The sequence below is a fragment of the Strix uralensis genome, chromosome 8 (genome assembly GCF_047716275.1).
Source record: "Strix uralensis isolate ZFMK-TIS-50842 chromosome 8, bStrUra1, whole genome shotgun sequence".
Taxonomy (NCBI): Eukaryota; Metazoa; Chordata; class Aves; order Strigiformes; family Strigidae; genus Strix; species Strix uralensis.
Window position 1 is genome coordinate 3,211,123 of NC_133979.1, and position 24,618 is coordinate 3,235,740.

General features: G+C 50.1%; 1 protein-coding gene across 1 annotated transcript; it reads right to left on the reverse strand.

The window, feature by feature from the left end:
- Positions 1 to 1,233: 1,233 nt before the first annotated feature.
- Positions 1,234 to 3,094, reverse strand: FOXD3 (forkhead box D3). Its single transcript, XM_074875868.1, has one exon. The coding sequence runs from the start codon at positions 2,961 to 2,963 to the stop codon at positions 1,746 to 1,748; it is 1,218 nt and encodes a 405-aa protein (XP_074731969.1). The 5' UTR covers positions 2,964 to 3,094; the 3' UTR covers positions 1,234 to 1,745.
- Positions 3,095 to 24,618: the final 21,524 nt, after the last annotated feature.

A 24,618-nucleotide genomic window follows, 5' to 3' on the forward strand; every position in this document is an offset into this window, starting at 1 on the left:
ATAAAGTTCAAACTATCTCATCACCGAGCCGCTTGTTTTATTTTAGTCTATGTATGCGGAGGTATAAATATTTACTTAGGAAGAAATAATATTTACTGCTTACCAGGAAAGCAAGGACACTTTTATTTATTTAATTCTTTTTTTTTTTTTTTTTTTTTTTTAAATCCGCGGGTGTTTAGAGGTGAAATAAGCGTCTCATCCAGCTCCTCCCGCAGCGAAACCCGCCGCATCCCGCCTGCATTTTACGCCGCCGCTTTTCCTAACAAAGACAGCGAATTATTTGGGCGGCAAAGCAAAATCCACGGAGGTTTCCAAAGGCGGCGAAAAGTCAACGTTTTTGCAGGGAGAGAATAAAGTACCAAACGCTGCCAGCGCACAGGAGAGCCCGAGCGCCCGAGCTCTCGCCAGCCTAAACCCCCAAAGCGAGGTTTTAAATCCTGTAACGCGCTTTATCTTTTTTTTTTTTTTCTTTTTGCATCTTGGCGGTCCCTCTATTTTCGCCCCGAAAATGCACACAAATGTACATTTTTTCCCAGCTGCCCTTAAAACTTATTATTATTAGGAATTAGCTGGGAAAGGCCGTTCCCTTTCGGGGAAACGCAGAGCCGCTTAACACCGATTCTTTTCCCGATCTAAACGAAAAAGCCGCGCTCTCACATCGCACGGGCACAGCTTGAATTTTCTTTTTCCCCTCCCCTGCAAAATAAATAGTAAACGTTGCTCAGATCGCCCCAGCGTGTTTTATTTAAAAACATTTCCCTTATAATTAGCCACGAAAACCCGAAGCGTACCTAGTCCGTCCGGGAAGGGGCAGGATCCCGCAGCGCCGGGATGCAGAGCCGAAATCAGGCTGAGAAATATTAATATATTTAGGGGAAAAAAAAAAAATTACGGCGCGGTTGAGGGAGTCTCGGCTTTGCCGGGGAAGGTTAAATTTGGAAGGAATCGGGTGATGCTGGTCCCACCGCGGCGGCCGGTCCGACAACGAGCGGAACCGGTCGCTGTCGTTGCGCGGCCGCGGACGGAGCATCCCGAAGAGGCGGAAGGTACCGCGGAGCCGTGGGAAACCCGCCCGCCCCGCCCCGCCACCGCCGAAACCCAAACCTCCGCGGAAAGGAGAGGGCCGACGCTCCGCGACCGCGGGAGTTCCGCTCGCCCGCTTCGGTTTTCCAGCCTCCGCGGCCCCCGCAGCTTCGGGTGGGCGCTCAAAGATACGCGTCTCACACAAAGACGGGCAGAGCATTTTAAAAATTTATTTACAAAGTTGTGTACAACACGAAGGGATAACATTTAGAATACATATATTCATTCATATATAAACAGACTTCTATAATAGAATGACAGCGTTTTCCTCCTTTTTTTTTTCTCCAAAATTCATTTTTTCGTGTGTGTGTTCGTTCGTTTAATATTTAAAATTTCCCCCGCTTATTTTTTTTCAATACATTTTTTTTTTCCTCGTTTGTTCGTTTATTTCGGATAAAACCGCTCGGAGCGCCGGAACCTTCAAAAAAAGTGAAAGTTCGCAGCTCCTAATCGCGACCGTCATTTCGCCTCTTTAGAAAAATAAAAACCCCGAAAGCAACGTCAGTGATTTTTGATACAAATATGTACAAGCGGCGGTGGCCGGGGCGGGGTGGGGGGGCGGCGGCAGAGCCCGGGCGGCCGCGGAGCCCCGAGGGGGCGGCCGGCGGCGGGGCTGCAGGAGGCTCCCCCGGGGCTACTAGCCGGGGCTACCGCCCGGGGGGCTACTGCGCCGGCCACTTGGCCTGCACGGCGGCGGCGGGGGCTGCGGGCTGCAGGAACTGCCCGGCGATGATGTTGGTAGGCACGCTGAGGATGGGGGCGATGGCGGCGGTGGTCCTGGCCAGCGCCAGCGGCTGGTGGGCCATCAGGGCCGACTGCACGGTGACGGGCGGCCGCAGGAAAGTCTGGGCGCTGCCGGCCGAGCTGGCGGCGGGGACGCCGATGATGTTCTCGATGCTGAAGGAGGGGCGGCTGCTGGGCTCCGACTTGACGATGGAGCCGGCGGCTCCCAGGCTGTTGAGCTGCAGCTGGAGGCTGGGGCTGAGCTGGGAGTTGAAGGCTTTGCGGCTCAGCTCGCTGGACGGCAGCAGCGGCACGGCCGGCGGCAGCATCGGGCCCACCGGGGGGATGTAGGGGTACTGCAGCGCGGCGGCGGCGGCCGCGGGGTGCGTGTAGGCGCCGGGGTGCAGCCCGTAGGGGCGGCCGTAGGGGCCGGCGAGGCCGTAGGCGCCGAAGCCCTGCATCATCAGCGCCGTCTGGTCCCGCAGATGCTCCTGCTGGTGCCGCTTGAAGCGCTTCCTCCGCCGGAGGAAGCTGCCGTTGTCGAACATGTCCTCGGACTGCGGGTCCAGCGTCCAGTAGTTGCCCTTGCCCGGGTTGCCGGGCTCCCGGGGGATCTTGACGAAGCAGTCGTTGAGGGAGAGGTTGTGGCGGATGCTGTTCTGCCAGGCGGGGAACTTCTCCCGGTAGTAGGGGAAGCGGTTGCTGATGAATTCGCAGATGCCGCTGAGCGTCAGCTTCTTCTGCGGGCTCTGCAGGATGGCCATGGTGATGAGGGCGATGTAGGAGTAGGGCGGCTTCACCAGGCTGCTCTTGGGCTTGCTCTGCCCCGCCGTCGCCCCGCCGCCGCCGCCGCCGCTCGCCCCCTCCTCGCCGCCCCCCTTGCCTCCCTCGGCCGCGCCGCCGGGGGCCGCCTCGGCCGGGCTGCCGCTGCCGCTGCCGCCGCTCTCCGCGCCCGCGCCCGCCTCCGCGGGCAGCGCCAGCTCCGCCGCCTCGTCCAGCGGCAGGCGCGGCAGGGCGGCGGGGCTACCGGCCTCGCCGTCGCTGTCCTTGCCCAGCCCGTCGTCTCCCTCGCCCACCACGTCGATATCCACATCCTCGGCCGCCGGCACGCCGGGACCGGACATGTCGCTGGCGCTGCCGCCGCCCGACAGGGTCATCCCCGCTCGGCGGACGGGGCGCGGCGGCGGGGCCTCCCGCCCGCACCCGGCGGCGCGGCGGGGCGTCCCCCCGCGCCCCCCTCCCGCCGCTCCTCCGACCTGGGGCTAGACCCGAGCGGCCCGCCGGCTGCCCCCCGCCGCCCCGTCCCCGCGGGGCATGGGGCGGCCGCCGCGCCCGCTGCTCTCCCGTCCGCGGCGTCCCGCGGCGCGGGGCTGCCCTGGCCGCCCGGTCACCTCCGGTTGCGCGCCCCGCTCCCGCCGCCGGGCATCGGGGCTCAGGCGGCGACGCTGGCTCCCGCCCGCCGGGATGGGCGCCCGCGGGCGCCGGGCATGGGGCCGCCGCGGCTCCGCGGCCGCCCGCCGCTCCACCGCTTCGCTCCGCGGCCTCGCCGCGCACCGCTCCGCCGCCCTCGGCTTTTTGGTTTTTTGGTTGGTTTTTGGGTTGGTTTTTTTTTTTGGTTTCCTCCTCTTTCTTTCCCGGTGGGTTTGTTGGTTGGTTGTTTTTTTTTTTTTTGCCCCCCCCCCTTGGCGGAGGGAGGGGACGGAGCTCCCGGCGGTCGGGCGGGGCGGGGGCAGGAGGCCGGGGCGTCGCGGGGCCTCGCTCGCCACTTTGGAAGCGCGGCGGTCCGGACTGCCTGATAGATTACTTTCCCGTTAAAGATATACTCGGAGGCGGCGCCACGTGACCGCGTGACGTCAGGCGCCCCGCTGTGAAGTCATGCAAAACTCGAGTTGTTTCATGCACTGTCAACAAAGACCAGCGGCGGCTCCTCTCGGCCCGCCCGCCCCGTCGGGCCGCCCGCCCCGCCGAGCCCCCGCAGCCCGCCGGGACCCGCGGCCACCGCGGCCACCGGCAACCGCCGGCACCGGTAGCCGCGCCCCCCCCCTCTCCTTCCCTACCCACCCACCCCCCTTTTCCATCCCCCCGCGGGGAAGTCACCGCGCCGGGGCTTCCCGCCGCCGCCGCTCCCGGTACGACGGGCCCGGAGGCCGCCGCCGTGCGCTCGGCAGCGGCCGAGCTCAGGCTCAGCGGATGCGTCGCCGTAATAGGGCTTAAAACCACCAAGTTTGGGCTCTGAAATCACTTCTCCGTGGTTTTCTTTTTTTCTTTTTTTTTTTTTTTTTTTTCTCCAACAGCAGCACCAGCTGGGAACGGAAGATCAGAGAATGGCTATTGATTAATCTATTAGGTTAGTTGCAGGGAGAAATAAAAAAGACGTAAAATAACAAAGGGAAACTATAAATAAAGAAGCTTTTAGCCAGTTCCGTTTTTTCCCCTCTTTTTTCTTTTCTTTTTTTTTTTTTTTTTTTTTTTTCCAGAGGTGTTAACGACTTAATCATTGCGGGCGTTAGCATATGAAAAAGTAGGAAATGAGGGAGTGTGTGTGAATGTGAGGACCGTATTGACGCGGCCCCAGGTAAGCCCCGGCCCGGGGAGAGGCGCCCGGCGGGGCGGGAGGGGGCCGGTCGCCCACCCCTGCCCCGTTGCGCCCAGGAGAAGAACCCCCCACCCGGGACCTCGGCCGCGGGTGGCTCACGGGGCTTTGCTTTGTAATTCGTAACGCAGATACTCTTGTTGTTGTAGTAGTTCTCGCACGTGTTGTCGGATTTCGGTAAATACAATTAAATTAGGAAAAGAAATGCCCTGGGAGCGAACAGTTTCCCACGAACCGTTATGGTTTAGGGAAGGCAAACAGCCCCCCCCCCTCCCCCCCATCGGAAATGGGGGTGCCCCGGCCTCCCCGAGAGCCTTTGCCCGGCCCCGACGGGCCGCTCCAGGCGCGGAGCCTTCCCCGGATCCGCGGAAAGGGCTGCGCAGAGAATGGGGGGGCGGGAGGGGGATCCTCCCGCGGGGGCGCGGGACCGGCTCCCTCCCTGCGCGGCCGCGGACCCCAACACCCCACGGGGTTTTCCTTCCTACGCACCCCACACCCCGCGGGGTTTCCTACCCACCCCACTCCGGTTTTACGCGTTTCCCGGCACCGGGATCTCCGCGCACCGTGACCCTGGCCTCCGCACCCGCGCACCGCCCGCCCGCTCACACGGAGACACACACTCACATACCCACAGGCACACTCACACTCGTACCCACGCGCGATTTCTCCCTCCCCCCCCGCTCCCCGCGTTGCTCTCCCGGGGAAAAGGGAGGAAAAAAAGACCAACTCCGCAGCCCCCCGTTTCATTTGTTGCGCTTTTCTTCGACACAATAAAAGTCAAATTAATTGATTCATACCATTAATTACGGTGCTTAGCGTGAAAAGAAACGTTTCCCCTCGATTAGGGCTCTATTGTGCTAATCCCATGTTCCATCACGGCTGCCGGCTGAGCGGGGCGGCCCCGCTCCGCGCCCCTCCGCGCCCCTCCGCGGGCCGGGGGCGCTGCTGCGGCTCCCAGGGCTTCAGGTGGTGAAGTTTAGGCAAGTATTTAGGAGCCCACCCGGGGGAAGGGGGGAGCGGGGACAAGGAGAAAAGCTTTTCTAAAAATCGAGAAACTTTCCCCGAAATATGCTGGGAGCCCCCGACCCCACCGAAGTTCAAGGGCTGAACGTGAGCAGGGGCTGCGCCCTGCAAAACAATAAAATAATTAAAGCAGCCTCTGCGGAGGTGGAAACCCACGATAATGACCCTGCCAGAAATAGAAAGTGGGCGCCCATATAGACAGATAGATTTAGCAACAGGAGAAAAACAAACTGTATCGTCCGGATCGATACGGAGTCAAATAGAGACACGGCAAGCACCGGGGAAAGGGAGGATGGAATAAGTTATGATAGAGAGGAAAAATTAATTACAACTCAATCTGATTCTAATATGGCAAAGCTAGATCCTGGCTGTGAAGCGAGTTAAAAATAAATCCGGAGGCTGAGCCTCGGGGCGGGGGGGGATTGAGGAGGAAAGGCAGGGCTGGGGCAATTTCTGCTTCTGTAATCGTTTTAAAGGAAGGAGAAACCAAAGGTGTCCCCTTTCATCTCCTTAAGCCTATTACTTTCACTAATGAGTTATATAAATCGTTGACCTGACCTGGATTAAACCAGCATCGTGGGTCGTTATAAACGTGCAGGGGTAAAGGGGCTCGCAGGAGAGGGGCTGTGGGTGAGGAATCCCTGTAAAATAAACACATCCAAGGGGGGGACACGGCACAAACATCCCCCGGCCGGGGCTGGAGCTGCGGGGCGGCCGGGACCTGGACCCCCCCGGCCGGGCTTGGCGCTACAGATGCAGATTTTCAAATATATCTCCTTTTTTATTTTCTTTTTTTCTTTCTCTCTCTCTCTTTTTTTTTTTTTTTTTTTTTTTTTTTTTAGGGCCTCTATTTGCACGTGTTTAGGTTCTTTTTTCTTTTTCTTTTTTTTTTTTTTCCTATTTTTTTAAAAAATTATAATAAATCGCCTGTAAAACCGGCAGACCTCAGTGTAAAACGAAATTGGTCATGTTTCCAAAATGGTTTCGGATTTATTTGTATTGGAAATGTATAAACATCCATTCTGTAAAAGGCAACACGTTTAATTAACGATGAGAGAGCAGTTAGGGGCAGAAAGCTAGTAAAATTGTGTGATAAATTTATGGCATTGTTAGCGTGCTTTTAATTATGGCTATTATGTTAATTATTTCACATTAGCATGGAGTTATCAGCAGCATGTCAGATTTAATCAAAACGAGCCTTTCTCTCGAAAATTGTGCTTTTCATTCGCCGCGAGGAGAACGGGGGGTCCCGAGCTGAAGCCGCTCGCCCCCCCCCCCTTCTTTATTTATTTAAAAATAAATAAATGAAGGCTTTTAAAAAGAGGACTTCCCATTGAAAAGAGTGGCTGGACGTGATCCGGGCTGGTGCAGGCGGCAGATCCCTTTAGGCTACTGCGAGCAGCACAGGGAGGCAGAGGAGAGAAGCGACGCTCTTGTTTTTTAGGAATTCACCATTTTCGCCCCCTCCGGAGAAGGCACTTTATCATTTTGGATCATTCTGTCAAACAATATGATGTTGCTCATTTTTATCTGTCCCGTTTTACAAAGCCCCCGTTCACACTGCTGGCCAGGACAACACGCCTGAGTACAAAAGAATAAAAGAGACAAGCCGGGAGAATATAGGATCGCTGCATGGATCAAAAAAGGAGGAAAGAGGAGGAGGTGTGTGGGGGGGGGAGCGGGGGGGAATGGGGGTGTGCGCGGTGGGGGCCCGCAGCGGGCCGGGGCCGGCTCTCTGCCCAGCGCAGCTCCGCGGGAGCGTAGCGGTGGCTCCCGCACCCGCTCCGCAGCCCCCGGGGCCGCCCCCCGCTCCCTCCGCCGGGCCGGTGATGCCGGGGAGGCGACCCACCGCTTCCCGAAACGCTTTCGGTGCTTCCGTGCAAAAATAAAATAAAATAAAAATAAAATAAAATAAAATAAAATAAAATAATTTTTTTTTTTAATTGTCGGGTTGGGAGCTGCCGGCAGCGGGACAGGCGGTGAAGTTTTGGGGGTCCCCGTCCGCGCCGAGGTGCGGAGAGGCTCCCCTCCCCCCCCCCCCGCTCCGCGGGCAGCTCCTCTCTCCGCCACCGCGCCCGCGGAGAGCCGCGGCAAACGCCCCGCCGGCCGCCGCGCAGCCCTCGTAAATCACGGCCGCCCTCACGGCGCTGCACCCCGGCCTGCGCCGTCTCCCGCGGCTCGGCCGCTCCGCGCAGCCCCGCGGAGCCCCGCGGAGCCCGCCCGGCTCTGTTTGCACCGTGGCGAGCCCCTTCCTCCGGCCGGCCCCGCTCCCCCTTTCCCGCGGGAGCGGGGGGCTGCGACCACGGCAGCTGCTGGCTTATTTTTAGAGCATTTCCATTCCTCCGGTTAATTTTAGATCGATCCATTATTTAGCCCCAGTTCGCCTCTAGGGAAACCCAAGCTGGGGGCGGCCGGCGCTCCGCAGCCGCGGGACTTTCCCCCGGGCGGGCTGCGCGGCCGCGCAAGCGAAGGCAACGTCGGGGGGTCACCCCCACCCCCTCCTTCGGGGCTGCTGCAGGGGCGAGGGACCGGCCGCGCCCCGCGGATCCTGCGCCCTCCCCAGCGGGGCACCGCGCAGGAGCGGGGCGGGGCGGCGCGGGCCCGCGGCACCCCGCGCTGTTTGCGCGCTTTAGGCGCTGCGTTTCCCACTGAGCCCTCTGCGGGAGTCCGGCGGCCGCGCTGAGCCGCGCAGGTCGCGTTTCACCCAGGCGCAGATTTTCCACGTTTTGAGGCCTTTTCCCCTTGGGGACACACCCCAACTTCTCCCCCCGCCCCCCCTTAACCGTCGGGGCCGGGGGAGCGGCGCAGCCCCGCACCGTGTCCATCCTCCCGCGGTGTGACACGCGTGTCACTGTCACACCGAGCTCTCTGCTCCCTCCTCGCTGCTGCTGGCGGGATCTAAACCCCAGCCAACGGCGGCGTTAATGCAGACCCCACGAATGACCTTAAATTCAGTCTTCATTTTCCTTTAGGTGTGTATTTGCACTGGCCGTTTGCCTCCTCTCTGCCTTCCCGTCCCCTGGGAGATGACCCGTGCGGTGGGTGGGTGCTGGTGGAGGCCACCCAGCGGTCCTGGCTCTGCACCGCTCCCAGGGGACATCCCTGGATGGGACACAGGTAGGAACATCCCTGGGACCTCGCAGTGGTGCTCGGGTGGCCCCGTAGCGTGGCTTCTTGGGACTCAGGGAAATAAACCCAAAATTGTTGGAAGAGTGGATCCCGGTCCAGATTCAGGTGTTTTACAAAGCAGGGAAAGAGCAAAATTAATCAAATAAGTTAAAATACAGAATTATTACTGGGCAAATTGGGCTGCGTGAGCAGAGGAACTTTGCTGCCTTTTGTGCAAGACGGCTGCAAAGTTAGCTGAGATCTGATTTTAAAAAACCCCCCAAAACCAGTTGGCAGTTGTTCAATCAAAATTTGTTTATTCTTTGTATTTTCCTTTTGCAAGTACTCGTTCTAAACAAATGGATCGATGTCCATTTTGCAGTTTGCAGCCTCCAAGCAGCCGGTGCCCGCTCCACGGTCCCACACAGCCCCGGGGCGTCCAGCACCTGGATTCCTGGAAGGGCCCTGCTCACCTCCCCATCCATCTCCAACAAAATGGCTAAAACTCATCCTCTAAACACCCTGTCTAATCCCCGTCCCTGGAGGAGGGTCCTGCGAGGCATAACAAATACACAGGAACAAAAAGCAGAGGCAAGTCTCCCAAAAATCCTTTAAATTCACTTTATTTGACAGAGGGGGTGGGTGGGGAGGGGTGACGCTGGCCCAGCTTCTGGGGTGTGCGGGGGGGGGGGGAAGCACGTGGCAGCCCCCGGCCCAGCTTCGCACGCAGCAGCAACGCCGGGATGTGATGTCCTCATCCTCCGGCTCACGCTCAGGGAATGGCTGGTCAGTGAAGGGACCATTGCTGCTCCTTCAAATTCCAGGGATTTCTCCACGCATGGAGGGAGAGGGGACGCTCGATGGGCTTGGGAAGGAAGATACATTTTCTAGGAAGATACCTATTGACATGACATAGTATTTTTCCCTTCCTCTATGCATGGCCCAGAGGGAGGGTGCAAATGGTGCCAATTTGGTAGCAAACGTGAGGACGTGCCTCAAAAAGAGGGGATGCAACCCAAAAAGAAGGGACACGACTCAGTGTGAGGGTCCTCGGAGAGGCAGCGATGGAAGCTCATTGCAAACTGCTACCCGTGTGTGGTTTTATATCAACTTTGTGGGCAGGCAGAAGGTCTGAGGAAGGCACAGCAGGTTTTTTTCGCAGTTGTTCTCCTTGCCCGTGAGAGGCAAATGGCTGAGAAGAAGCTAAGAGGATTTCCAGGGACGCAAGGAAATCCCTTTGCCAAAAGCAGCATCGCTGGGAGCCCTCCACGGGCTGGCCCAGTCCCCTTCCCAGCGTGAAGCTCACGTGGACTTAACTCAGAGACACTCCCGTGAGATTTTGCACATCGGGAGAGGCCCAAGGAACACCACAAGCAGATTCAGGATTTATTTTTATTAATCAGCGCAGCCAGGACGTTGGTGGGAGCCAGCTCCCCCTCCACGTGCTCTCATGCTTCCCAGGGCTTCATTTGTTTGTTTTTTCCAGGATAGTTTTGTAAGCTATTTCTCTGGCTCGTGTATAACAACTTCGATTCCCTTTATTAAGCACAGAAAGACAAGCGGTGAATTATCGCTGTTGTTAATAAAATTACTCTGCTAATATTTTTCCCCAACACATTGAATATTATTGATACATCACGGATGAAACCCCTCCTGGCACAGGCGGCCGGCACAGGGCCTATGCATCACCGCAGCTCCATGTACACCATCCAAATGGTGCCTTGGTGGAGCGTAAGTGGTGCACAGGCCTTTTATGGGCCTTCTGCAGAACGGTGAATTTTACCCAAAATGCAGGTTAAAACCCATGCTAGGTATTAATGTAATCAGGTCCATAATCTCTCTATCAAAAACTCCCCAAGCACCTCTTCACCTGCTAAACCAGGTAGCTCTGTAGCTGGAGAGTGCTGTAACGCATTTTAGGGGACTCTTTGCTTTTTTTTCTGTAAAGAAAATGTGCATTGCTAAACCCCTTCAAGTCCTGGCTTAGCGGCAGAGCAAGGGGAGTCACCGAAGGGCCGTCCTGACTTGTCACATGTCTGTGCTCGTCCAACATGTTCCTCCTCCACCTTCTGCATACAGAATTGAGTTATCACAATTTTTCTATGAAAAATGGGTGACCTCCACAAACTTCTTGGAAACTGAACCGGAAGATTCAGAAAGAAAAAAGTCTGCTTTTATTTTTCCCAAATCCATTTTTTAGGCCAAAATATTTTTTTTAAAATTTTTTGGGGGGCAACATGGACCATTTCCAGCAGAGCTGCTTCCTGCTGTTCCCCACAAAGCTTCTTTGTCAGTCTGACCATTAGGGTACTTTGTGAATTCAATTTAGACCCTTCACCTTATTAGAGGAATCTTTATTAAACATTTTATTAAAGTATTTTAGTGCCTTCCAAGACCTGTGGTAAAACCTTACTAATTTCAGAAGCTGCTTTGAGCGATCACAGGCCAGACGAGTGTGATGGGAGCACAAGTTGGTGACTTAGCTCATGCCTGGGACAGGACCGGATGGATAAAACCAGGGAGGGTTTTAATTTTGACAAAAATCATTAAAGGGTGGTATTTCTGGTTGAAAGGGGAGGATGTGAAGAATCAGTGTTTATTCTTTAAACCACATCAACATTTTTTTGGTTGGATTTCCTGCTTTTGCCCAGGTAAAAAAGGTTTCCAAGAGGAATTCCAGCTAAGGACATGATGAAACACTGTATTGAGCTCGTCAGGCAGTATTTACAGTCTGTAAATAAAGCTTATTTAGGGCTCTTGTTAAAATATTACATGATGGAGGAGTTCAACAGGCATGCTTAAATGGATTCTAAGCAACTGGACAGAGAGAAAATATGTCTATGGGACCATGAAACATTTATCTGTCCAGAAGGAGAGGGGAAAAAAACCCCAGGAATGATCCATCATAAGGGAGGAAATCTGCACCTCAGCATTTGCCAAAATGTCTTAATTGCTTTGTAAACTCATCTAAATAAATAAAACGTGGAGGGCTGTCGCAGCTCTCTGCTACGGACGAGCGTGGTCTGCGCGGCGGGGAGGAGTGCTTGGGGATAAAGGACCTAATCCTGCTCAGGGCTGGGCTCGCTTCTGTCTTGGGGCTGCTGTGGGGTTTATTGCAGCCGTGGCCACCCGCTGCCGGTAGGAAGGTTTCACAGGGTTTGGAGGGGGTCACGGAGGCGTGCAGGGGCTGCCGTCCCACCGGCTGGGCAGCTGACGTGGGGAGCGATCCCTTGCACCAGCCCTTGGCCATGGACAGGAGCCCCTTGGGTGGCTTTTGGCCCCGCTGGAAACTCTCACAGCCGTCGTGGCTCCTCTTTACTCATTTTCTTACTGCTCCCTGTAAGTTTTACTGGTGAAAATGGCTCTGTGCAATACTTGTAGTTCATTTACTTTGAGGGCTCACATGGCACAGGTGTAACAGTGCTCCTTCGGTTTCCTTGGGTTTATTTAAAGCTTTCCAATTTGTGGGGGTTTTCCCTACTTCTCCTGGGAAAATATTCCACTGCCTACGAGACACTTCTCCTCGTAGTTGGTCTACATAGGCCATTTATTAATTTTACCTCATTACTGCTTGTTACACCTCTTAGCACCAATGCAGAGTTAACGTTCATTCATAATAAGAAGACATTTGTGCTGACATAAAGCTTTCAAGCCAGTGATCTCAAAACACGGAATGGAAATGAATGAATTTAACTTGTGCAACTCATTTAACTATGGAAAAGCGTTATTGTTCCCCAGTGCTGCAAGGGGAGATACTGGGGTTCACAGGGAGCAATGCCAGTTAGTGCCCAACACTCAAGTCTGTCCTCATGGGATTGCACCCTCACCCTTCCGCAGGCTCTGCCAATCCTCCTCATCCCTGGATTTTACTCTCTGCCCTGTTGCAAAGAAGTGGGGAGATGGCTTTCCTCCTCAAAATCCAAAAGAGATCATTACTCGGGGCACAAGGACGTGCTACATTTCACCCTAAGAGCATTGGGCCCCCGGCGCGCAGGTAACCGTGCTGCGGCAATGAAAAAGGACTTTTGGATTCGCTTCCAATAAGCTCTTATTTAGTCCTTCGTGGGTTTGGAGGTTACTGACTGATGCCTGAGCGCAGGCTCTGCACTCTCCAGCCTTTCGCTGAACTGCTCGGAAATAGGAAATAGGAAAGGTGAATATAGTCATTAGGTCCCTACACCCATTGGGACCTGCCTCTGTGTACATGTCTCTGTAGGCTGGAAGTGCGGATTTAAAAGAATTGCACTTTTCTTGGGATGGGGTTAAGACTCACAGGACATCAGGTCAGATGCTCGTGCTGTTTCAGGATGGGGTAAAGCTTGCACAGGCTCGACAGGTGAGGGGGTGGCTCCTCTCTTATGTTTTTGATTTGTTTCTGGAGTAGAATTGACTTCTGTCTACTGCAGCCTGCAGTTACAGGTCTGGCTTTGTTAGATCTGTCAAGGTCTTTCTCAAAGCAAAGGGATGAGCTTCCTGAATATTCTTCCAACTCTATAGCCCGTGTTTCCAGAATTACCTGGCATAGCATTTAAATCGTGTAAATTAATGGGACTTAAATATGTGCTTCAAGTTAACTGTATTCTAAAGCTGAACTAGAGTTTCATTTTCCAAATAAGTCTTGTTAAAATTTGTAAGGTAAATTTTCATCTTCCTATATATGAAATATCTTCCTTCCTTGCTTTCTCCTGATAGATTTTACCATTTTATTTTCATTTCCTAGCGAACCTCAGCCTGGAGCAATGGTCGTTCCTGTACTGAAGCCACAGCCAACACAACTCCTGAGTAACTTCAGCGGCAGGGCTGGTTTGTGTTAACACAGGCTGCTGACGGAGAGCGCGGAGGAGGCACACGGCTGAGACTTTGTCGCAGTATCCTGCCGGTTTGGCTTCTATTCACCACCAACTAATGGCCCAGTCTGGCATCCCTTATGCAGACAAAAAAGGACATTTTCTCAGAAAGCTGTGCTAGAGCCTGAACAACTTTACACATGTGGTTGCTTCCATTACAGTAATTATTTGCATGAGTAAGAGGGTAAGGATTGGTGAGGATTTTTTGGGCTATCGTTCTGGGAAGGACATACGTCTAGCATAGCTTTAGCTAACATGTGCTGCATGTTTTACGTGTTTCTTATGTGTGTGAAATGTAATATACATGTTTTGGAGTCATGTATTTAGATATGATCTCATATAAGTCTGGCAGATAAATATGTTCATATCATATAGCACTGACATACTTATTTTCACTTAGGACTGCTTATATTCAAGGACTTCTGCGCTTGGTAGAGTCAGTAGGAGCCTTGTTGTTGGCTTAGCTGGATCATAATTAGGTACAAATTTTCCCTTCAAATTGCAGCCATCTGTTTGAAAGAAAAACACGCTACGCAACGTAGCCATTATGTTTACGTCAAATGTTCATGTTAGATATGGATCCATCCTGTCAATGGCAAAAAGATTAATGCCTGTCTGTACGAGACTAGATAATCCCTTGAAACAGGAATGATGTTTTATTTTCTGTCTGCCCATGACACTTCAGCGACCGGTCTCTGGGGTCTTATTCCTTCAAAGAATGATGTGAAACAGGCCGAGCTGCAGCTCTTGCCCAGGTGAATGGCAGTTCCCTTTGCAAACAACTTTGTGCAACTTGCTGGCAGAATTACCTGGACAGAAATCTCTCCTTAAATTTACCCTTCTCCTGCATTACTTGCCTGAATTAATGAAGCTAAGGAGGAGGAGGCAGGAAGAGGAACATCCTGATTCTGAAGAAGCTACAAATCTGAAAATGGAGAGGTTTAAAAAAATTCAAGAGGAGAAATTAAATAAATAAATATCAGGTGTAGAAGTCAAACACACACTGCCCGACGGCAGAGCAGTGCTTTTAATGGCGTAATTAGTGAACAATCTTGCTGAAAGGTCTCTGTGCTCGCTGCCCCTCGGTACCTTACTGTGCTTCTACGGTGCAATATTTGTTCTTGGTTTCTTCCGGTAAAGTTTATAGATGCAACTTTAAAAAAAGGGGGAGTATTTTCTGTAATTATTTGTTAACCAATCTACTGCAGTAAATTATGCCTCAGCCCTGTGCCTTTCTGTTTAACACAAATCAGATGAGAACTTCATATTTAGTTTAATAAACCGTAATTTCTGACAAAGGTAACTGTCACCTTTTGTTTCATTCTGCGCGTTTATTTTTCAAGCACCAGAGCTGACCTCCGAACTCAATCTGCACTTGCCTATTGATGCATAAATATCTGTAATATCACAGTAAATTAAATTCAGTTTTAAAGGGTTTCTATTTAACAATCTGTCAGAACTTTCACAGCATTTGATTTCTAGTTTCCTCTGTCCACTGACAGGTTTATCTCAATACGGCTTGATTAATGAAACCTTTTATTTGGAGTAAGCATACCTATTATTACCATAATCTCTTAATGCTTGCTTAAGCAACATTGTACTCTGACAGCAGGGCTCCAAAAACTTCCAGCCCCTTCACTACTTGGCAGAGTGAGCAGGGAGATTGGGGGGCTGGGGAAGGGACAGCGCTGTCCTGCCCTGCACTCTCGGGGTGTCTGCAAAATCAGTTTCCCAGTTTAGTGGGTTTGGAAATGTTATTTTCATGGAAACTGGTGTTAAACATGACTTATGACAAAGTATTTTTACATAAGATTAGCAGTGTACATTGGATTTGTGATTAGTCTTATCCTAGGGAGGCAACGGATGTTCTTAAGATGAGTTCTTAAGGACGATTTGTTGAATTTAGGGAAAAAATACTATAGCATAGCCTGAAGAAGTTTGTATAGATTTGGATATCAGAGTCATTGACTCCTAATGCTTGGTTTTCCTACCATATGGCCCTGGGTAAATCACTTAATCTCTCTGTGCTGTAATCCCATCTCACTGACGGTCATGTGTAATGGAGTAAATGGAGTTACACCATGTCAGTGACAGAGTAAAGCTGCTCCAGGTGAGAGAAGAGTTGGGGCAACACACTCCCGTTTTTCTTTGTGGAGTGGGAATAATAATACTTACTGCACAGGAGGGTTTGGAAGTTGAATTACTGATTGCACTGCGCTTTCAGCATGCAGCACTGCTGTTGTTACTACGGACTGCTCTGCAACAGTGACTTGGATGAAAGATGAGGTGCTTTGACACCCTTAACAAGGCAGAAACAATGAAGTAGCCAGCAACTTGCATCCCTGGATTAGGAAAAGATAAGGACTGTGTTTTTCACTCCTGAGAGATCTTTATGTTTAGACAAGTTAAGGAGAATTGCACCTTCCCCTGGGTTCCCCGAGGATTTTGCTCCTTCCCAGATTGTACAGGTGGTGGGTGACCTTGCAGCCCCCCAGAGAGCAATGGGAGTTCTGATACCACCTTTATCAGGGCCAGGGTTCACTGGAGTTCGATCCCATTCTTATTCTTCTTTACAGCTGGGGTTTGGGCTTTTTCCAAACTGCTCCTCCCTGGGTCTTCCTTGTCTAAGGCCTGATCGTTCTGCCGAGTCCAGCGCTTCTGAAAATGAAGACCCCCCCCCTCCCAGCTTGACCACCTATAAAGAGATTGAATAATCTAGGTGGGCTCTGGCAGTTGGGTTGTTTCCAACTTTCCAGGGACACCTTTTGCTTTCAGCTCTCCAAGATCTCCAAGGGACTCTCTAATTGAAGCCCACATCCCGCTGGAGTCAGGGACAAAGTTCCCACCAGTGCCGGTAAGGATCTGATTGCTGTGCATGCCAACCTAAGGACCACAACTGAAAAATGTCACATGTGATATGTCACTCCAGTCACAAATCCCTTTTGTGCAGAAATATAAAGAACTATCATGTCAGCACTATGTAACTATTAAAGATGAGAATCATTTTTAAGGTGATTTGTGTATTTGTATCTACAGAATGAAAATATGTCAAGAGGTTTATTTCATTAAGACATTAATCAGCATCAGGAAATACATTTTCTGTCCTGCATTAAGACCCAGAGAAGCACTGTCATTCCTATATAAATAACTCACATATGAGGATTATATTTATCTATCAGTCTACACATGCAAAGAGCGCATACAAAAGCATATACGGTACTTTGCACGTATCTACTCGATCACAGAATATTTTTGCGGTATAAAAAGTTGGAGAAACTCATTAGAAGCAAATTGTATATTTTCAATCAATAAATGCAATATGGTTCAATGGCCCTGCATACAATGTGTGTTTCTGCAGTACCAGGAGCAATACTTTCACTAGACGAATGCTTTCGATTGTCATAAAAATGTTTATTTGCTAGAAAGTACAGGCTTCTGCTCAAGCAATCCTCCTTGTAGAATTATTGTAATTCTCCAACACGTTTCAGACTTTTTGGGTTGTTTCACACTCTGCTTTTTAACCTTCAACAACAAATATTGTTGTATCATGAAGACAGCAAATCCAAACAATTACATATGTAGTCCAAAGGCATACACAAGAAAATCAATATTTGACATCTTTGCAACTCCCTCTTTGGAGCAGCGCTCAATAGCTCTTATTCATTATACACTTATATCTCTTTCAGATTCGCCTTTGTCACGAGAAACCCATTTTTTTTTCTCCTTTGACTTCCACATAACTTCTTTGCCCTGTACTTTTACAGATGCCTTCTGGCTATAAATACTAATGAAATCTCTTTGCTTAATTCAATTTTGCTGGTACACTTACAGTTATGACCTAACTTTCCCACGAGAGAGACTGATTGAACATTCCAATACCTTATGGATGGGAGCAAACACTCCACAGAACTGGACTGACAATTTCCATAATTATAGAATTCACAGCCTAATGACCTTAAAAAACAATAAAAAGATCTCTTGTTAATTCCATTTCTGTTACTGACATTCAAGATATTTCATTTTTCACAGGACAACAAATTTACTTTTTATTTTCAAAAGAGCAGTCTATCCTTTTACCCTAGATTAAATTTTCTGAATATTGAAGGATTTCATTGAATATTTAGCATTTCTTTGTCTTTTAAAAGTTAGAATATTTATGATCCTTAGAATGCTTCTGACTGATTTATAGCAATCAATTATAAGAGCGCATTTTCAAGTAGCCCTTTTAAAAATGAAGAATAGAATAATTAAAAAGATCAGAAGTCCTCCCTTGCATATAATTATTTCATTATTTCATTACAGTGCAGAAATTGTTTTTGCTGACTGTGAACAATTTTAATTGAGCAAAATCTGTATTAATATACGATAGCAAGCAGTTCTTCCTAAGAAATAAGATCACTAATTGCCTAAATTTTTATTCAGCACAGTGAGCTCTAAAAGCCACATTGTAATATAAACCTAATCACTAGGTACAGCGGATACTTCTGCCATAGTGGAGACATTCCCAAAGCATAACCTTGCTGTACAGCTAATTTATTCCTTCAACAGGTTTACTGCCGCATGAAACATTTGTTTGGGTGCCGATCTGTCGCAGGCTGAGAGCAGAGAGCTTTGCTGCCAGCCTGCCTGTCCCTGCTCAAGGAAGTTCTGCCCATGCCGCACAGTCTGAAAGATGGCTCGTGCCACGTATGGCCACCTTGTCCCCATGTTTTGGTGGGGACACTGCCATGGGTGGCCATGTGCCTTCCTTATGTCGTTCTTGTTCCTCACCTTCCATTGTCCATCTCCTCTCTTCAACTGCTCTGGGGTTTCTGTCTGCTCAATGGAGAGAAAGAGAAACACCACCAGAGAGAAATTAAAAGCAGGAGCCTGACTTTGGTGTCTTGAATCACCATGGGGATGAAGTCTCCTTTCACTGCAAGGATTTGAGGAGCTTCTGCTGTCTAATCTGTACATACCCCACCCTGGAGCACCCACTGGGAAGGCAGTGATGTTTGCTGCAGGCTGAGTTTTGGGTGGGCTTACTTTGCCCAGGAGATCAGTTCTCAATCTGCTCCTGCTGATCTCTGCGTTGGGTCTGCTGGCAGCAGACACCCCCAGGCTGGTGTCCACCTAACAAACCCCAGTCAACTCCAGGCACTGGGAGGAGCCTCCAGAAGAACAGAAGGGAGTGCTGTGCACTTAAATTGGGATGCTAATACTTGTTTCACTGTCACTGGTGCCTCCTCTCTCTAGGGAGGGATTGGGCTTGCCCCAGGGACTCTCTCTGCCCTATCAACAACCGCCCTTGTGCTGGCTGGGCTGACACTCCTTTGGCCCCATACGAGATGTCAAATTGTTGTCTGCTTTGCAAATACACACTGGGCCACTGGGCCACAATGGTCCTTCCTGGCGCTTGCCATAAGGGAAGATGAGACTTGCAGGAAGGGTGAGCTTGGGCTGCCCCCGATAGTGTGGGCACTGACAGGGGCTGTATAGGAGGCTATAGGGGCAAGACTATAGGGGCAAGGCTATAGGGACAAGGGCACCTCCCAGCTGTTGCTTGCTCCCAGGCCCTCCCCAGTCCCTGGGGTATAATATTCCCATGTTGAAGGCACAGGCAATCAGCTCTTGTGTTCAGGTCCCAAGTCTGAGCTCAACATCCCAGTTGAGCTAATGATGTAGACCAAAAAATACTGGTGAGGTTGTCGCAGAGTCCTTTAACTTCATCTGAGTCACTCTTTTGGAATGAAGCAAAGCCTTTTTAATAAATAATAACACCTTTGCTGGCACAGTGCTGGCAGTCGGCTTGCGATAGCTTCTGCCTAAGGTCTCCAAGCCTGACAAGAGGAGCATGCAAGTCCGCATCAGAGGCAGCATGGTGCCTGGAAGTTCAGATGTGGTGTTATCAGGAAATGGTTGCTGCAGGGGAAATCTGGAGTTTGTCTGATGCACAAGTTTCTCCTGTCACGCCATAGTTGCTTCCGGGGTGCTGGGGGAAGTCGCAAATGGGGCTGCTGGTGGTTTGTGAATAAGGCCCTTTGTCAGTGCTCAGCTATGACCCCCCTCATCTCAAGGACTGGCTGAAGCCCATGCAAAGAAGAAAAGTGGAAATTAAAGATAAAATTCTGGGCCAATGCAGCAGCCTTAATATAGTGTCTGAATGGGAGAGAAAAGATTTATAATTACCTCAAAGTGAGGCTGGAATTTTCCTCCTGAGCTCATTGCTTTCCAGTCCTGCTGTGAAGTCTTAAATGCAGTTTTGGTGCCAAATTAACATTCTTACGTTAAAGTAAGAACAGTAGAAGTACTAGTACCAATAACACCTAGCAGCAATCAAACACAGGCACATTAAGGATTGCCTGGCAGCAGATGTGATGTATCCCTCTGCTATTCTGTAGTGGCAGCCCTCAGGTACATACTTATAATTCCTGAGAGAGGCAGGCTCTGGAGGTGACAGACTGAATAGTTACAATCTATCATGAAAAATTTTCAAGGATGAGTTAATGATTTTGTGCAATTTCCAGACCAGTTAGCAGAAGACTGGGAGCCTGGAAGCCGGAGTTTCCCTGGGCTGCAGCTCTCCAGGAACAAGTAACTGCTTTTCCCTTGTGCCTCAGTTTCCACATCTGTAAAATGGGTAAAGATCATGTCTTTTCTGTGAGATGATTTACATCTATTTCAGAAAAGTGCTGTACAGGAAATACCCCAGAGCAGGAAAGGGGAGTTATCATCAACACAACTTTTCTTGCAGTAAAATCAGTGCTAAAACTAGTCCTAGGTTAACGTTTTTGTTATTGCTGAACAGCTATATCCCATGCTTGTCTGAAGAAGGTAGACAGTATAAGACAGGGAATGTGTCTTTCTTTCTTAGTGACTTTGATGGCTGATATCTGGGCCCAAGTGGATAGATGGGCATTTACATTTCAAGCATCCCATTACAGATCCTCATAACTCAGCCCTGCTCCCTGCAGCGCAGGCTGCAGCTAAAATTCATTTCTGGCATCCAAACGAGATATGTACAGTAATCCAAGCTATTGATGCTGTGAATCAGGCCACTTTGTGTCCCTTGGCCTGGTTTGTGCACAGGACATAGTCACACACTCCGTCCCGATGGGGAAACGACTAATGTAGGATTGAACTGGGGCAAAGTTACTATCCTCTTCCGCAGGTGAAGGTGTGAATTATTGGAAGCTTCTTTTGTATGTGCATGTTCCTAGCTCAGGTCTGCTGTTGCGTGTGTAGTTTTCATGCATGTGAGCAAGACTTGCACCTTCCCAGCTGAGTGCCTCCGCTCTGCTGTGGGCTTCCCTGCTGATGGCCATTACAAACAACAACTCCACAAACGCTGGCACTACCTGAATTTCCTTCCCAGTCTCCGTGAAGTTGGTTTGAAGAGGTCTGAAGCTTAGTTTCCTAGCCTGTTACAAACTGCTAACAGTCTGCTTTTCCAGATGTTGACTGAAAAACTAAAAAGTTGGTAAAGAGCCTCGGTGACTCCACAGTCCATCCCTCCTGGGGGTGTTCTCTGGAGCTGCTGGCACCCAGTACCCTGCTCCCTGGCCACCAGCCCCACAAGGCTGGTCCTCGCAGTGCACCGGGACTCTGGCAAGGAGAGGAGGCTCCAGCTGCACCCAGACACATTTCTGCAACACTGACCCTCGGCTCACAGCTCTGTCCTTTGAAAACTTCAGCACTTTTACTCTGGTGATCTCTCTTGGTGCTTCCTCAGTGCCCAGGGTAATCTGTAACAGGTCTGTTCCCTTGCAGTCCCAGGACAGCTGTGGTGGCAATGTGTGTTACAAAGGATTTGAGCTGCCATCTGTGTCCTTTGTGCCTGCTCATGGCTTTTCCCCCTGTGCCCGGCAAGATGGAGAAGGTTATTTGTCTTAAGAACATTTTCTCCTTCTCCCTCTTTGTTGTGCACCAGTGTCAACAAGCAATTTGCTCTCTCTAGCATAATTCATTTCTGTTTGGGCTCTAATTGTCCCTCCCTGTACGTGGCTGGCTCCTTGCCTAGCTATTCCCGGGCTCTCCCCGGGGTGTTTCGCAGAGCTCCATCGAAGCAGAGTCAGCCCTTGGCTGCCAAGTGATGGTAGCTGTGCTGCTTGTGTCCTCCACGCAGAACAGGGACTGCTCCCAGCGGCTCCCATGGTGCTGGACGGGAGTAGGGATGGGGAGAGCTCCAAGCAAACACCTTGGGGCAGTTTAAGATGTTACTGCCTCTGAGATAGCTGTTGTGCTGGGAGGCTGCCACTGCCCAATTCCCAGACCTTCTGTGGAGCCCTGTTCAGAAGAGGGTAGCTCTGACAAGACATGTGGGATTGGTGCAATCTGCTCATCTGGACAAGAAACCAAATGCTTTCCCAGCTTTCTGTTTGAGATGTCTCACTTGGCCCCTTGCAAATAGTTTATTTGATGCTTGTGTAGCCTTGGGAAAAAGAGACATGTCAGGACTGAATTATTGTCATATGTAACCTGGATCTGGTTTGTGCAGCCCATGTGGTGCTGGCAGGTAGGGCAGGGTGAGCTCCTAGGAACTCCAAAATGGTCCTGCCTGTAGCTGATTGCTCCCTTCTCCCAGTTCACTTCATCCCCAGACGTGCCAGTGCATGGTGGCTGGTGCACGTCCGCTGCGGCAGGGCGGGGATGTGGGCCTTTCCTCTTCCTGCACCCCCGCTGCTCAGTGCCCATCTGGGTCCTGGCAGGAGCCTGGCTGTGGCAGAAAAGCAGAAAAGGGGGAAAAGTGCCCATCTTCTCTGCTGCTGCAGCTAGGCTGCCATCAGTGCCTAAATAAGCTCAGTTAAGGTTAAACTCATATAGTTATACACTGCACAATCATTAAAAAAAAAAGCCCAACTCGGATCCTTCCCTTTTTCACCAGGATGGTATGAGGCTTAATTAATTAGTACTTGAAGATGATTGGATAGTCTGTTGGTGGGAAATCATAACTTATTCATTCATTTTCCCCTCCAGGTGGTCAGAAAAGAGGCATTTCACTCTCATGGATGCAATGGAGGCATCTCCATTGCATCCAAAATTCTGCAAGGGAGAAAAGACCTAAGCAGAGGGCTCTTACTTCCTGAAAGTGATTCTGATGGCAGAAGTTGTTTAAAGGGAGAGAAGACCATGCTCTTGGGTAAAGGACTCCACTGAGATGAACCCAGAGCAGGTTAGGAAGAATCAATAGAATTGATGACAACCCAGAAGTTTCTACAGGGACAACAGAACTTTTGTCATGGTCTTTTAAATCTATTCCAATCAGGTGAGACAACAGTGAGGTGCAAGAAGCAGCTAGGGAAATTCAGAGCAAAAAACAGTGTCTGTTTTTTAAGTCTGGGGAGCAATTCAACAAGAGGCCCAGTGGCTTGGTCTTTTGCTGGCCATTTAAAAATCAGGATTGTTCATTTCTTTGAAAGTGATGCTGGAGTTTAAAGAAGAATGAAGGCAGGATTGTTCATGAGAAGAGACTGAGGGATCCTCTCCACGGAGACCAAATTTCTGGTCCTGCCCTCACCTCCATCCCTGCAGCGGAACCCTTAGGAAGGGGCTATATCTCTCACCACTGCCAAATAAGCAGCGTTAGCTGGCCTGGGTGCTCCTGGGAGGATTTTGGGTTTCTGGGTGGTGCAGAGTCTGGCAGGTTTGGTCTCCCCTCCTACAAGGAGGAGTGTATGGATGCACCGTGCCCTGCCCTGTCGCCTTCCTCGCTTTGAAGCCTAAGATATCACAAGAAGGTTTAAACCTCAGGATTTCCCTAGAGGGATTCAGTGATTCATCCTGAGCTCCCTGTGCAGTTGGTCTGTGCTGCAAAGTCATTTCTGCACAGACCTCCTCGCCAGCACCACACACACACACAGACTTGCGCTGTACCTCCAATGGCAAAAGCCAGAAAGTATCTCTTCAAAAGGCTCCAAAAACCCCACTTTTCTTTTATAATAATATTTCCACAGGCCAAGCAATTGATGGCTGGACTAGGGGAAAACATACATCTTTGCTTCCAAGTAATAGGCTGCAGATTTGCAAGACTAAATCCTTTTAAAAACCGAGAATCACATCCGTTCAGTCCGTAAAAGAAAAAGAAGTCTAATTTGATAACATTATACATAAAGCGTTTTCCTGACTTAGATATATTCTAGGCGTGCCAGTTATATAATATGGAACAAGCAGGGGGAAAGGACTTGATCACATTCAGATGATACTAAATTATCTTATGACACAGGCTGTATCTTTTTTACAACAGAAAATGGAAACAACGGTGTCCTTGACCTTCAAAAAGGAATTGACTTCCCTAGCTTAACTATTCAAACAAACAACTGTGTACTCTCTTCAATTCCTGTGATAATTTTGATTTACTGTAAATGACTGAATTTAATGAACTAAATTATGCTATTTAAATGCATTTTGTGAATGGTATTGTAGTTTGTTACTAAGCATTATGTCTATGCTAAAGTGTGCTGTAAATGATATGATATGGAACATATGTGCTGTATTCATAATTTAACTGTTGCTATGGAGTGCCTTCTTCAATAGGCTTCTTTGAAAAACGAGTTCTTTATTTACCTGGTGAAATGAAGGTGATTTCTCAGCAAATCTCTAGGTCTCACTGACCTTGACAGAATTACAGTGCTAATATTTTCACATGGATGAACTGTTCTTCAATAATTTTTCCAAAATAGATGGCACAAATAGGTTTTCCATTAATGCTGGGACATATTGCATGTTTTCTAATCTCACTTTTCTTTTTGTTTGAACAAATGTTTATTACAGCTATTGCAAAATGACTCCTATCCTCATTAGTGATAACAGGTTTCTGAGTTCAGAGCTGGATCTCAGGATCTTGGACATGATTTCCACAAACGCCTTGAGCCCAGATGTCGCAAGAGACAGCCAGTGCCCAGCGCCCGTGTCTGGTCACGTGACGCAACGTGTGCTACGCTCCTCGTAGGAGCTGTTGCTGAAGCACTTTGTACATTTGAATCTCTGTGTTTATGCTGATTCTTGATACTGAATTGAAGCACTAAAACCAGTGGTTTTTTTAAAAAAATGTCACTGCTGGCCTTGCAGTTTTTGCTTGTCACTGTGGTCATTGTGTTGTGGGGAACAGAGGGCTGCGAGACTGCCTGTTCTGCCTCTCAGTGTCCCCAAGAGCAATAACCATTCAGCCTTGCCCCAGCATCAGGACCATGCCCAGGTCTGCACATCTTCTGGTGATCCAACCTGATCTTCTGCACAAGCTCTGAAAGGGGTGCTCCTGCACAG